This window comes from Saccopteryx leptura, chromosome 6 (genome assembly GCF_036850995.1).
Source record: "Saccopteryx leptura isolate mSacLep1 chromosome 6, mSacLep1_pri_phased_curated, whole genome shotgun sequence".
In the NCBI taxonomy this organism is placed as follows: Eukaryota; Metazoa; Chordata; class Mammalia; order Chiroptera; family Emballonuridae; genus Saccopteryx; species Saccopteryx leptura.
Window position 1 is genome coordinate 169,818,535 of NC_089508.1, and position 12,809 is coordinate 169,831,343.

The window sequence follows — 12,809 nt, forward strand, 5'->3', positions numbered from 1 at the left end:
GATGGAATTATTGTAAAATTGGTTGCCGTGATGGCTGTACAACTCCATAAATTTGCTAAAAATGATCAAATAGCACTTTTAAAATGAGTGAATAATATGTTTTCATTGTATTTATATCCCAATGTTTGTAGTTATTTCCAAATGACATTGCATGTGTTTTATTTTCAGTCTTTCTGTTCTGTAATTTACACTAGAAATCTATCATATCAGCTTCTTGTAAATCTCCTTCATTGTTTTTGTTACCTATGTCATTCATTTCTACATTTTTTTGTTTGTTTTTGTTTTCTCTTTACATTTGATTGGTTGCTTATTTTACAGTGGATTGAGCGATACCAAATTTTAACATTTGATATTTCATGACAAGGGTTTTGAATATATTAATGACCCTTTCTCTCAAGATCTGTACTTGAAATGTTTCCATTTGTCATGCTTTGCCAAACATTTCTTAATTTTTCTCTGTTTCAAAATTATTTAGTCATAAATAATTTTATTTTCAAATTAAGTGATACTTTTTTCCATTTTAAATAAAGTCTTAATTTTATTGAATTTTAGGCAGAAAACATAGACCAGATAATATTGATCCTTTGGAGTTTTTGTGGGTTTTTTTGTATTTTTCTGAAGTTGGAAATGGGGAGGCAGTCAGACAGACTCCCACATGCGCCCGACCGGGATCACCCGGCACGCCCACTAGGGGGTGATGCTCTGCACATCTGGGGCGTTGCTCTGTGGTGACCAGAGCCATTCTAGCGCCTAAGGCAGAGGCCATGGAGCCATCCTCATTCCCTGGGCCAACTTTGCTCCAAAGGAGCTTTGGCTGCGGGAGGGGAAGAGAAAGACAGAGAGTAAGGAGAGGGGGAGGGGTGGAGAAGCAAATGGGCACTTCTCCTGTGTGCCCTGGCCTGGAATCGAACCTGGGACTCCTGTATGCCAGGCCAGTGCTCTACCACTGAGCCAACCGGCCAGGGCCGATCCTTTGGAGTTTTTGAAGGCTTTCTTGTGTCCTAGTAAATATTCTACTTTAATAAATGTTTCCTATGTTCTGGAAAAAATATTTATTTTGTTTCTTGGATGTAGTTTTCTATGAAAAGCTAATGGTTTAAGCATTTTATTTTTTTTCCTCTTGATATATTAGATTCTGAAAACTATGTGCCAAACTCTCACTCCAGTTATTGATCTGTCTATCCCATTCTGTTGGTTGTTGACATATTGAGAGCCTGTATTATTAGGTGAATTTATGCTCATGATTATTATACCTTCTTTTCCCTTCTTCTTTTTACTTTATATAATGTTCCTTTTTTAACTTAGGATACATTTTGGATTCAATTCTGTATTTTAAATATTAATCTGGCTGCTTCTGCTCATTTATTTTTACCTTGTATATCTTTTTTTATCCTATTGTTTTAATATCTGAGTGCCTTTTCTTTTTAATTTTTCTCTTGTAATCTTATTTTTAAAATCCAATCACAAATTGTCTTTTAATTTTTGGGGTTAGTCCACTTACATTTTTTGTTATTTGTTACACTAGGAGTTGGTTTTCCCAATTTTCATATATTTAGTTACTAGACTTTTTTTGTGGCAGAGACAGAGAGAATCAGAGAGAGGGACAGATAAGGACAGATAGACAGGAAGGGAGAGAGATGAGAAACATCAATTCTTCGTTGCGGTTCCTTAGTTGTTCATTGATTGATTTCTCATATGTGCCTTGACCAGGGGCTACAGCAGACCGAGTGACCCATTGCTCGAGCCAGCGACCTTGGGCTCAAGCAGGCGAGCCTTGCTCAAACCCGATGAGCCCATGCTCAAGCCAGTGACCTCAGGGTCTTGAACCTGGGTCCTCCACATCCCAGTCCAACACACTATCCACAGAACCACTGCCTGGTCAGGCGTTACTAGACTTTTTAAAAAAATTATTTTTAAAAGTAGTTTCTTCCTAAAAAGAAAAGAAAGTAAGCAGGGAGGGAGGGAGGGAAGGAAGGAAGGAGGGAAGGAAGGAAGGAGGGAAGAAGGGAAGGAAGGAAAGAAGGAAGGAAGGAAGGAAGGAAGGAAGGAAGGAAGGAAGGAAGGAAGGAAGGAAGGAAGGAAGGAAGGAAGGAAGGAAGGAAGAAAAGTATTTTCTCCCCTCAGATCTTTAATGGCTGGCTCCTTCTCATTCATCTCATTTCACCCCAAATATTACCATGGCAGAAAGAAAGATCTTTTTTGACACTGTATTTAATATAGTCATTCTTCTGGATACTATCAGATTGTTCATATCATGTAGCACTTACTATACTTTTAAATTATTTGTATTAAAAGTATTTTCTTTCTTCCAGCTTTTTGTTCCTGATTTAAATGTAACATATCTTTTGTTGTTCTTATGACTACCCTCAGTCAAATATCTGTATTTATAATTTATCATCATTGCTAATGTCTGTTATTGCTAATATACCTATCTTTTCTAAATATTTTAGATTGCTCTCAGTTCATTTTGTTAAAATTCCCTAAACCTATACAGCTTTGTTATTGACCAGATTTTAGATTTGAGTTGCTGTTTCTCTTCTCTCACTTGATTTTTCATTAATTCTAGAGATGTTCCCTGTTTCTTCAAATATTCATCCTATATATGTTTGCCTCCCTTTGAGGCTTTCTAATTTTGTTCTTTACTTTTTTCAGATTTAAAAAAATTTTCAGTCTTTCTTTGTTTTCTATTAGAGCTTCCTAATCTGATCTTGTGGTTCACAAATTCATTATGTGTTTGTGCCTGTCTTGTTTCATTCTTTATATTGGTTTATTTATTACCATTTAAATATCAAAAGCTTCCACTTTATTCTTCCTTTATAACTTTTTTTTTTTTTTTTTGCTTTATGTTGCAGGTATCTTCCTTACCTCTCTAAAGCATAATACCCTCAATAAATTATCTTTCTACTCAGTCCAGTAATTCTGCTTTGATTGGTACTAAATATTGTTCATATGACTATATTTTTTATGTGGTTTTACTCCTCAGATATACAGATATTTTCACTGTAGTATTCGATATGGCTTTAGTTTTCTTTTTCCTGCTAAAGTGAGTTAGATAATATTCAAGGTCACGTTTTAGTTGCTTCCTCTTCCGGTCGGTGTTACGTAAGGACAGGAAGAGGGGCAGGCCCACAGCTGAAGGTTCTCACACCCCAGTTTGCCGTCACTCTAGCAGGTCAGGACTCCGTCCTCAAGCTCTCAGAAACTGCCAGCGTTAGGAAGAAGTGTCCTCTGTAGGTTGTGATCCACCGGCCCTCAGGGTTTGGAGGAGGAGGAGGAGATGTAAATGCTTGCACCTGTTCCCATCACCTCCCAGCTGGGCTTTTGTTTAGCTCTGTCATCACTCTAACACCTGTGACCTGGTATGCTGCTGTTGACTTTTCTGCTGAAGGTGGAGAGCCGTGATTGTGGAGGTTAATAACTTCCATTCATATTGCTGTTGCTCCTATAGTTTCAACAGAAATGAGAGAAAACCAGCAGCTTCCCTGCTGTTTTTTTATACTCCATCTGTACTTCTCGTCTTTCTGCCCACTGAACAGAAAAATCTAGTACCTATCACAAATCCTTGGCAATGGAGTTCTCTATGCCTAGAATTTTCTCCCCTCAGATCTTTAATGGCTGGCTCCTTCTCATTCATCTCATTTCACCCCAAATATTACCATGGCAGAAAGATCTTTTTTGACACTGTATTTAATATAGTCACTCTTCTGGATACTATCAGATTGTTCATATCATGTAGCACTTACTATACTTTTAAATTATTTGTATTCATTGCCCATCTATTTCCATTAGAATATACATTTCTTAGAGCATGTATTTCTTGTCTTTCTTTCTTATTTTATTTATTGATTGTTTTGCTGAGGCAGTGGGAGTGGAATGCCAAGAGCCTGGTGAATGTGCAGTGGCTTTTAAGGAGTAAATGAAAACTGAATGAATGAAAATAACACACATGGCCATTACTTAGCCTGTTTTCACTCTTTTTCTTTTATGTCTTCCTAAACGTATGACCTGAATAATGAGGTTTATTCTATAGCTTTTCTCTTCTATTTTATTTTTTTTCTCTATTAGTTGGCTTCTAGGAATGTTTCTCAATGTAATCAAATTCATTATTTATTTGTCTTTATCCTACTTTTATTCTTTAAATTGAACAAAATACTATATCACAGGTCTCTATTTTAAATGTTTCATATCTATAATTAAAATATTTTATTATGACAAGAAAAACATCAAAAATTTTATTTTGCGATGGAATATCATAAAGAAAAAAATCTCTGGTTTTATTGTCGATTTTAGTTAGAAAGTAAAATCAAGTTAACGCTGCGTCTTTTTTAGTTACTTTGTGTCACAATAGTGAATTGCCAAATGATGTTTCATCAGTATTCATTCGATCTTCAACTTAGAGCATCAGTGTGGATAGGCTGTGAATTCCCATTTTTCAGCTGAGGAAAGTGAAATTCAGAGAGATGAAGGAACTGGGTAGCCAATCTGAGATTTAAATGCTAGTCTTCAGTTATTACCTAGTGCTGTTGTGTGTCTCACCACTCAGGTTTGTCCCTAACTATGTCAGATTACTAGAATTGTGATCTGGGGATTTCTCCCATTATCCCTGAAAGGTGTTTAGTTTTATTGGCTTGATTATCAGTAGAGAAAACAACAGTGTCAAGAACAACAACAATAAATGCTGTGCATGTATTAGTATATTTAAATCTCTTTACAATCCTGAGAGGTTGCTAACATTATATGCCTTTTGCAAATGAGGCTACTAAAGCACAGAAGGGTTAGGTAACTTTACCAAATCACACAGCTAGTAAGTGGCAGAGTTAGACCTCTGAACCTAACAATCTTGCTCTCACTACCCTAATCTGCAATAGTAGAAACTTTATCGCAGCTTATAGTTTACAGAGAGCTGTCAAATCTTATCTCCAACCACACTCTATAGAGAAGGCAGGCAGGATTTGGTAGATAAGCAGTACAATACTGTTTAGGAGAGGTGATTTGGTCTATGCTATGTCACATAGACAGCAAGTGGCTGAAATTATACCGAAATTCTTACTTCCGAAACCTTTTCTTCTGAAATCTAATTATACCTCTGTTCATGAACCATGTTTTATTATCCATGCTTTTATTAGCTCATGACAGTCTCCTTGATATGTGTTTGTTTTCTAGTGAGTTATATTGTTGTGGACTTCAAACATTAACCGAATCATATGCCTCAGGACTATTTGATCTTGTACTGTTTTGATGTTCTTTGATCACGTCTCTTGCAGTTGAATTGCGATGATTTCCGCAAAGGAGGAAGAGATGGGGATTTTTTCTGTCCTTTCGACAGTGCAGCTGTCTGTGGCACAGACGGGAAAACATACAGCAGCAGGTGTACCCTCTGTGCCGAGAACTTGTGAGTATTCTCTGCAGCTGGCTTTCTCCCCAACGCGTGTTCTCTGTATAATTACATGGCACACTGTTTCTTATGGTTTTTAATAATTCATTTTGTGAGAGTCAGTCACCCATAAATTATTAGAACCACTTCTTTTACTATACTTAAAGGAAGAAATATTTATAAAGCTTTATAATTTGCAAAGAACTTTTGAGTGCTATTTATAGATGTTATCACTGTCTCTGTGAAACAGAGAGATATATTTCTATATACTTACATACACAATCAAATATCTATACTTACATATAGTAGTATACTACACACATTTATCTATTTTCTGTCTATCTTTTTCCGAGCATATTCTTTTGCACAGAGAATTATTTAATCACCAATATATTTATGAAGTGCTCGGTGATTTATAGTATTAGAGTAGGTAATTGGGACTTTTCATGTTGACTTCTTCCCATTTATTTGGCCTTCGCCACATCACTGAAGCATCTTGCTGTCCTATATTTTGTCCTCATTTGGTTCTTTCTCCACCCTCAACACCAGGTTTGGTTATTGATTGTCTTCAAACCACAAGATAGCATACCTGCTTTGCAGGTTCTGGCTGGTGACCTCGATCTTGAATTGTCTGCTCTTCAGTGTTTGCAAATATAACAACCAATGTTTGAGAAGGCTAGTAAGGGAAATGCTAAATATTCGGTCTTGAAGGTTCTGTAAGCTTTATCCCTCCTGGTAACAGGTCTTTTAACTACAATACAACTGAACTAAATTACTCTGACCTCTCCCATGACCAAAAATACACTCTCAAATACCTTCAACGCTTTCCAAGGGTCAACACAAAGAAATAGGGAACAAAAACAGACATGAAAAGAATATGTATTTTGTACCACTGCACATTTATTTCCCTCTCTGTCTCATGTTGGGGATCCTGTGAGAGATTCTTTAAATCGCTGGTTCAGGTGAAAGTTTTCTCTCCTAATTTATGGTGTACTTCTTTTATTGGACAGCGTGAGTCAGACTGCTTGATGCATTTCTTTCTTAGATCTGTCTATTAGAAGTCTCAAGAATCACATTGGAATTTAAGTTGTTTTCCTTAGCTGATACTGTTTTGATATAATTCTTATCTGAACCTTTTAACGACTTAGTTTTGTCTTGTTTGTATTCTATTTTTATTGTTATACAAATGCTTTAGTTGTAAGCTGCTTTATCTTTCTAGCAAATAGGAAGTGTATCCTACACTTAAGGTTCTGTGTTTTCAGAAATGCTTTAAAGTTCTGTTAGACAAAATAAGATTAATTCTTAGGATTTTTATGTACATCCCATAAAAAAAACCAAATTATTAGCATAACCCAGATGAAGAATGATATAACAGGATGCTAGATAGTATAAAATTATAAACTTGAATTTGTTTATTGAAACCAACACCATCAGCAACAACAAAGTACCTGCATCTAATATATGCATAGTTACAGCTTTACTTTTTCCCACACTTCTGCTATGGATCCCCTCTGGACATAGGGAAAGTGTTCTGGAAACGACACAGGTGTGAATCTTATTGTCCTGCCAATGTGATTTTATTCATTTGATTTCAAGTTATAAATATAGACTCTCCTTAGAGTAAGTAAAGAAGGTAATGTGTTACCTGTTGTCAAGAGCTCTGAGTCATAAAGCAATGATGATAAATTAACACTTGAATGATGAGAAGTTCTGTGATACTAAACTGCTGTGTCTACTAACTTTGAATTCCAGTAAAGCCAAGTCGCAAGTTGGCATAAAAAGTGAAGGGGAATGTGAACGCAGTAACGCAGAGCAGGTAAGGACAAATGTCAACGTGGTGGGAAGCACTGTGGTGCTGACTGTGAAGACAAAGAAGATGCTTTTCTCTTCTTCTCCGGTGGGGTGGTTGGGAGTCATTGTTACTGTACTTGAACCAGGATTCTGCTTGTTTGATTGAAAGCAATTGATAGTTTCTGAAACTAGACCAGGTTACTTTGGTAGTTAGATCTTTCAGCTCTATTTCAGCTTCCCATGAAAATAGAAGGAAGGAAGGAAAGGAGGGAGGGAGGGAGAGAGGAAAGAAGGAAGGACAAAGGAAGGAAGGAAGGAAGGAAGGAAGGAAGGAAGGAAGGAAGGAAGGAAGGGAGGGAGGGAGGGAGGGAGGGAGGGAGGGAGGAAGGAAGGAAGGAAGGAAGGAAGGAAGGAAGGAAGGAAGGAAGGAAGGAAGAAAGGAAGGAAGGAAAGGAGGGAGAGAGGAAGGGAGGGGGGAGGATGGAGGGAGGGAAAGAAAACGAGTTAAAAGGAAACTATATGTGTAATAGATAGAAAGGTCACTACACTTCAGTCACTTAATCTAAGTTGAAACCCCAGCATTATCACTTGCTGTCAGAAGACCTTGAACAAAATTACATACTTAACTATTCTGTTCCAATGTTTCCATATCTAGAAATGAGATTTGAATTAAATAGCTTCTTTTACCCTAAAATTCTGTGAGCCTACGATGTTAGGGGAAGAAAGTGAATGTCACATTTGAGTTTTTCACACTGAATGATTTTCCTAAGTCAAGGTTTGGTGCCCTTTTTATATGCACTTGAGGTTACCTCCCACTAAGACATTTAGCATATATTTTAAATCTCCCTTAGTCTGTGTCCTCCTGAAGATAGTGAGAAAGTTGAGGGCAAGGATCGTGTTCTACCTTAGTTCTAGCACACAGTAGGCTATCCATATTTACTAATAAAGAAATAAACAAGTAAATGAGTTCCATACTGATCCATGCGAATTATGCTTCTGTACATCTGAGACTACTCCAGGTGGCCGGTATGCATTGACTAGAGAGGCACCGAGTTCTATAAAACTTCTGAGAACAGGGTTGTAAGTATGACAGTCAAGGTGGCAAATGTCCAGTTTCTTTACTTGTTCTAGGACCTTTGTAGCGCTTTTCGGCCTTATGTGAGAGATGGAAGACTTGGATGCACCAGGGAAAACGATCCGGTTCTTGGTCCCGATGGAAGGACGCATGGCAATAAGTGTGCGATGTGTGCTGAGCTGTTGTGAGTATCACCGTCCTGGGCGGGCGGGCCAGGTAGCCAGGCCCGATAGGGATGCACTTGGCTGCTGTCTCAAGAACCACTCCACAGAGAGAGCAAGCTCTTCTTCTGAGGCATGCAAGCCTTTGTCTTCACACAGTGAAGACAGAGTGGTTTTTCTCTGTAATTCATTTCAACTGCGAAGTTTCTTAAAAGGAGGGGATGAGATGGTTCGGTTAGTTATTAAATTCAGGCTTAATTGGTTTAATTATAATGACTTGAAAATGCACAATGTTTTTTATAAGGCATAATGTTTTAAAATTTAAAAACCACTTTCATATGGAATAACTCAGACCAGTCATTGGATAAGCAGTGCTTTATTTTGGCATTTATAGAGACTCTTACTAAAATGACAGCCTAATTTAAAATAATAATAATAATAATGATAATGATAATAATGTTATGTGGCTGAATTCATTTTAAGTATAAAAGGTGGAATTTATGAAAGGGAAGAACTGTTGGGTTAATGTTTTTCTGGGTGCCTGTCATGGCCCCCAGCATGGAGACCCAGCTCTGAATACCATCCAATGAGTCTTTAATATTCCAGGTGTTAAACAAGGTATAAACTCTCTAATCGTATGCCAGCAAGCCTTAAAGTGCTCTATATTCATCACTGGGATCTTTATAATCAGGACAGAGAACGATTTACAGATTAATAAACTTCACACCTGCCTTTGAAAATTACAGTGCTCCGTTGTAGAATTCAAGGGCATGTCCTATCAGGTTTACAAAACAGTGATGGTAATTGGTTTCTAGACAGGAAATTAGCCTGATTTCCACTTTTGAAAAAAAATCTGGAGACATGTGCTTTTACAGTTCAAAACCTGCACTCATTCTGTGACTTTGTTTCTTTTCATGCTCTAGCTGAAACAGAGAATTTGACCCCTTTCACTCCTGGTTTGTTTTTCTATATGATGAAGATTATAATGTAGGATGAGACTGCACTTAGATAAAAATGTCATGAAAGAACTTAGAAACTCAGCTTCGTGTAGGTTTTATCCACAATGATGCTTTTACATGAAGGCAAACAAATACTTTACACGGTCTAAAGAAGCATACATACATAGGGTGTGGATGACAATATTTCACATACTCCGTTTGGTTTCACCTTGTCACAGCATTGTTTTAGAGCTCTTGGTTCTGCCTGTTGGAGAGACTTTTCCTGACTATCTTCTATTTGTCAATCAAGGTTTCACACCCATCCCCGTTGTCCAGAACAAAGCTTCTAATTGACTGTCAGTGAGTCAGTTTCACACCCTTCCTTATCTTTAGCAATTTTCTGGCTCAGGCATTCAAGACAGCGAAAAGCTTGTCTCGTGTGAGCGGATCAGGTTAACCAGTTAGGGTGGAGGATATGAAAGTTCTTAGCGCAGAACTGGACACTGAAAATACCATCGAGCCATAAACTGACCAACTGTTTTCTTTCTTTGACCAGCTTAAAAGAAAAGGAAGAAAATGGCAAGCGACCAGATGAAACCAGAACTCGGCGAAGTGCTGAAAAGGTAAATTACTCACCACCAACACAATTTGGTTCTTGTGGCTATAGATATTAACAAACATAGGCTAGATGTTCCAGGTAATTTACTGATATTGTTCTTCATTATCACGTTGAATTATTTCCCGTAATTTCACAATTCCCCTAGTTCATGATCCCTAGTCTATCTTTATTAAATTTATTTTTAAAACAGCATCCCCCCCTAAAGCTCAAAATAGGAAATTTTCATCTTAAAAAAAAAAAGAATTCAAGCCAGAAAGTTTATGCAAATTAAATTCTGCTTCATTTCCATCAGACTTCTCTTAGGCTTCATGTAAATTAATCTCGCTTTGAATAAATTATAAAAAAATGCAACATAATATAAATTAGACAGGAATAATTTTGAAAATGATTCTAGAGTCTTTTGAACAATATTACCACTGGTATATTTTGTATATAATCCCATTGACAGAAATTGGAATTACTCACTTTTCCATTATGTTTACTACATTCAGTGAAGCTTTTGCTTCTGTTAAACAAAAAATCTAAAACAAATATTGAGATTGTGGTTTTAAAAATAAACTTAAAATTAAGTTTTTTGCTCAACACCTCCATCCCCCCAATTAGTGCCACCCCACCCAACAGCTGTCGGCCTGAATTCCGACTATGAGTCTGCCTCTAAGTTTTTAGAATTTTTGACATGATTTAACTTGTCATTTAAATGAAAATATTATTCATTTTGTTAATATAATAGGCATTGTAAGTAATACAGCCCAGATTTCTTAATTCACCACGGTTATTAAGCCTACTTTCAATGAAAGTGACACAGTCACTTTGCGAAATGACTAGCTTTTTGTTGAGAAGTCAGAATACCTGACTTTTCACCTTAGTACTGTCATGATCTGGGTGTGTGAAACCAAGCAAGCCATCTCTTCTCTCTGGGCCTCAATTTTCTTGTCAGTAAAAGGAGAAGGTTGGATAAGTGATCTCATTCTGCTATCCTGTTGGGTAGGGATCTATGTCTTGCACCTTTTTGTGCTAATACAAGTGTACTATTTTTGTAAATTGTAGGGCATATGTTTTCCTAAGGGGAGACAGGTCCAGTATATGGTAGTCAAAGGCCTGACCTTTCACTTTATAATGCTGTTCAATGAAGCAAATTTTCCACCCTACATAGGGTATTCAGTATTTTGGTTAAGAAACATGAAACATTCAGAGTTGTCAACAATTTGTTCAATACTCACTGAACTTTGAAAAGCAGTTCTTTTGTGACAGTTGTTAAATTTCAGCATAGGCCCTGGCCAGGTAGCTCAGTTGGTTTGAGTGTTGTCCCGATATGCCAAGGTTGCAGGTTTGATCCCTGGTCAGGGCACATACAAGAATCAACAGATGAATATATTTATATAAATAAGTGAACCAAATGGAACAATAAATCAATGTCTCTCTCGCGAGCTCGTTCTCTAAAAAAAAAATCAATAAATAAAAATTCTTAAAAATAAATAAACAAAAAATAAAACCTTGGGTCATCTTGTGGTAGTCAGCATTGTATTACTCATAAACATAGAGAGTTCTTTTCCCTTGTCTTTCATCACATCTCAGCTACTTTTCCCTCATCTTCTCCATGGCTGGGGTCATTGGACATGATTATGTTAAGTAGGACTGCTTTATAGCGATGGCTCAATATCTGCTCCATAATTAAATTGTCTGTGGGTTGCTCACAGAAGTATTTCTTCAGGTGAATCACAACTAATAAACTGAAATTATCATTGTTCCTCTATGGGAATCGCTTAGCATTGATTTTATTACCATGTTATGATTATCAGGTGACTGTCCTCTATGTCTGTATTCCTAGATTGTCACAACCAGGAAGGAGGGAGCACACCCATTGCTCCACCAAAAGCAAATATTTTTTTAGGAGGTAATTAGGATTCTCTTTTTAAAGGATCCTAATCAAACATGTGTTATTAAAAAAGAAAAAATCAGAGAACTCAGATCTAGAAAGGCCCCAAAGGGCATCTCTTCCAGAAACCTCATTGTGTAGGGGATGGGATCTGAGTCTCAAAGGTGATGGAACTTTGCTGTGGTCATTCCATGAGTTTGAAGCCCAGTCTAACTGCCCAGGTCTTCTGATTCCAAACCACACTCTTTATGCCCATGTTTACATGGCTGAAATGGGAAGATGAAGGTCTCACAATGGAAGAAAAGCTGAAGGGGGGCATTTTTTTGTAGATTATATTACAGTAATATATGTCATCACAAAATGTATTTGTTGATATAGAGATTTCCAAGCTTACAGTAATTTAAGATTGTGTGTATGTAAATTTAACCTCCAGCAAATAATAAAGTTTTCAAAACACAAATAAAAACCTGAAAGTACTGAACCAAAAAGCATCAAGAAATCTGAGTATAAAACTTCCAGATTTGGGGGGGTGGGTAATCACTACTGTTTTAAGGTTTTCTAAATAAACATTTATCTTGATGTTCTGCTTTTCTAACGTGGGGACTGAAAGAGAATTAGATTCACTTTCTCTGAGGTGTCCACCTATAATATTAGACATAAACATCTCTAAAGGAGACATTTAACATCTATAAAGGAGACATTTCACAATGTAATTACTATTTCTTATTAATTCTCATTCATATGTTATACGTGTTTCCCAATACCTTTGAGACCTGATGCTCTTTGGCTCTGAACCACTGGTGCACGTTTTCTGTATTAAAATGTGGAAGAGGGCCCTGGCCGGTTGGCTCAGCGGTAGAGCGTCGGCCTAGCGTGCGGAGGACCCGGGTTCGATTCCCGGCCAGGGCACACAGGAGAAGCGCCCATTTGCTTCTCCACCCCTCCGCCGCGCTTTCCCTCTCTGTCTCTCTCTTC

At 37.2% G+C, this 12,809-nt stretch overlaps 1 protein-coding gene across 2 annotated transcripts in view; it reads left to right on the forward strand.

Annotated features, from left to right (window-relative positions):
• SPINK5 (serine peptidase inhibitor Kazal type 5) overlaps positions 1–12,809 on the forward strand; it is a 64,959-nt gene that overhangs the window by 15,968 nt on the left and 36,182 nt on the right. For both annotated transcript variants that reach the window (XM_066388203.1, XM_066388204.1), the window contains exons 5-8: positions 5,265–5,392; positions 7,127–7,190; positions 8,297–8,424; positions 9,896–9,962. In XM_066388203.1, the coding sequence (XP_066244300.1) occupies positions 5,265–5,392; positions 7,127–7,190; positions 8,297–8,424; positions 9,896–9,962 (387 nt within the window). The remainder of the gene's footprint in view (positions 1–5,264; positions 5,393–7,126; positions 7,191–8,296; positions 8,425–9,895; positions 9,963–12,809) is intronic.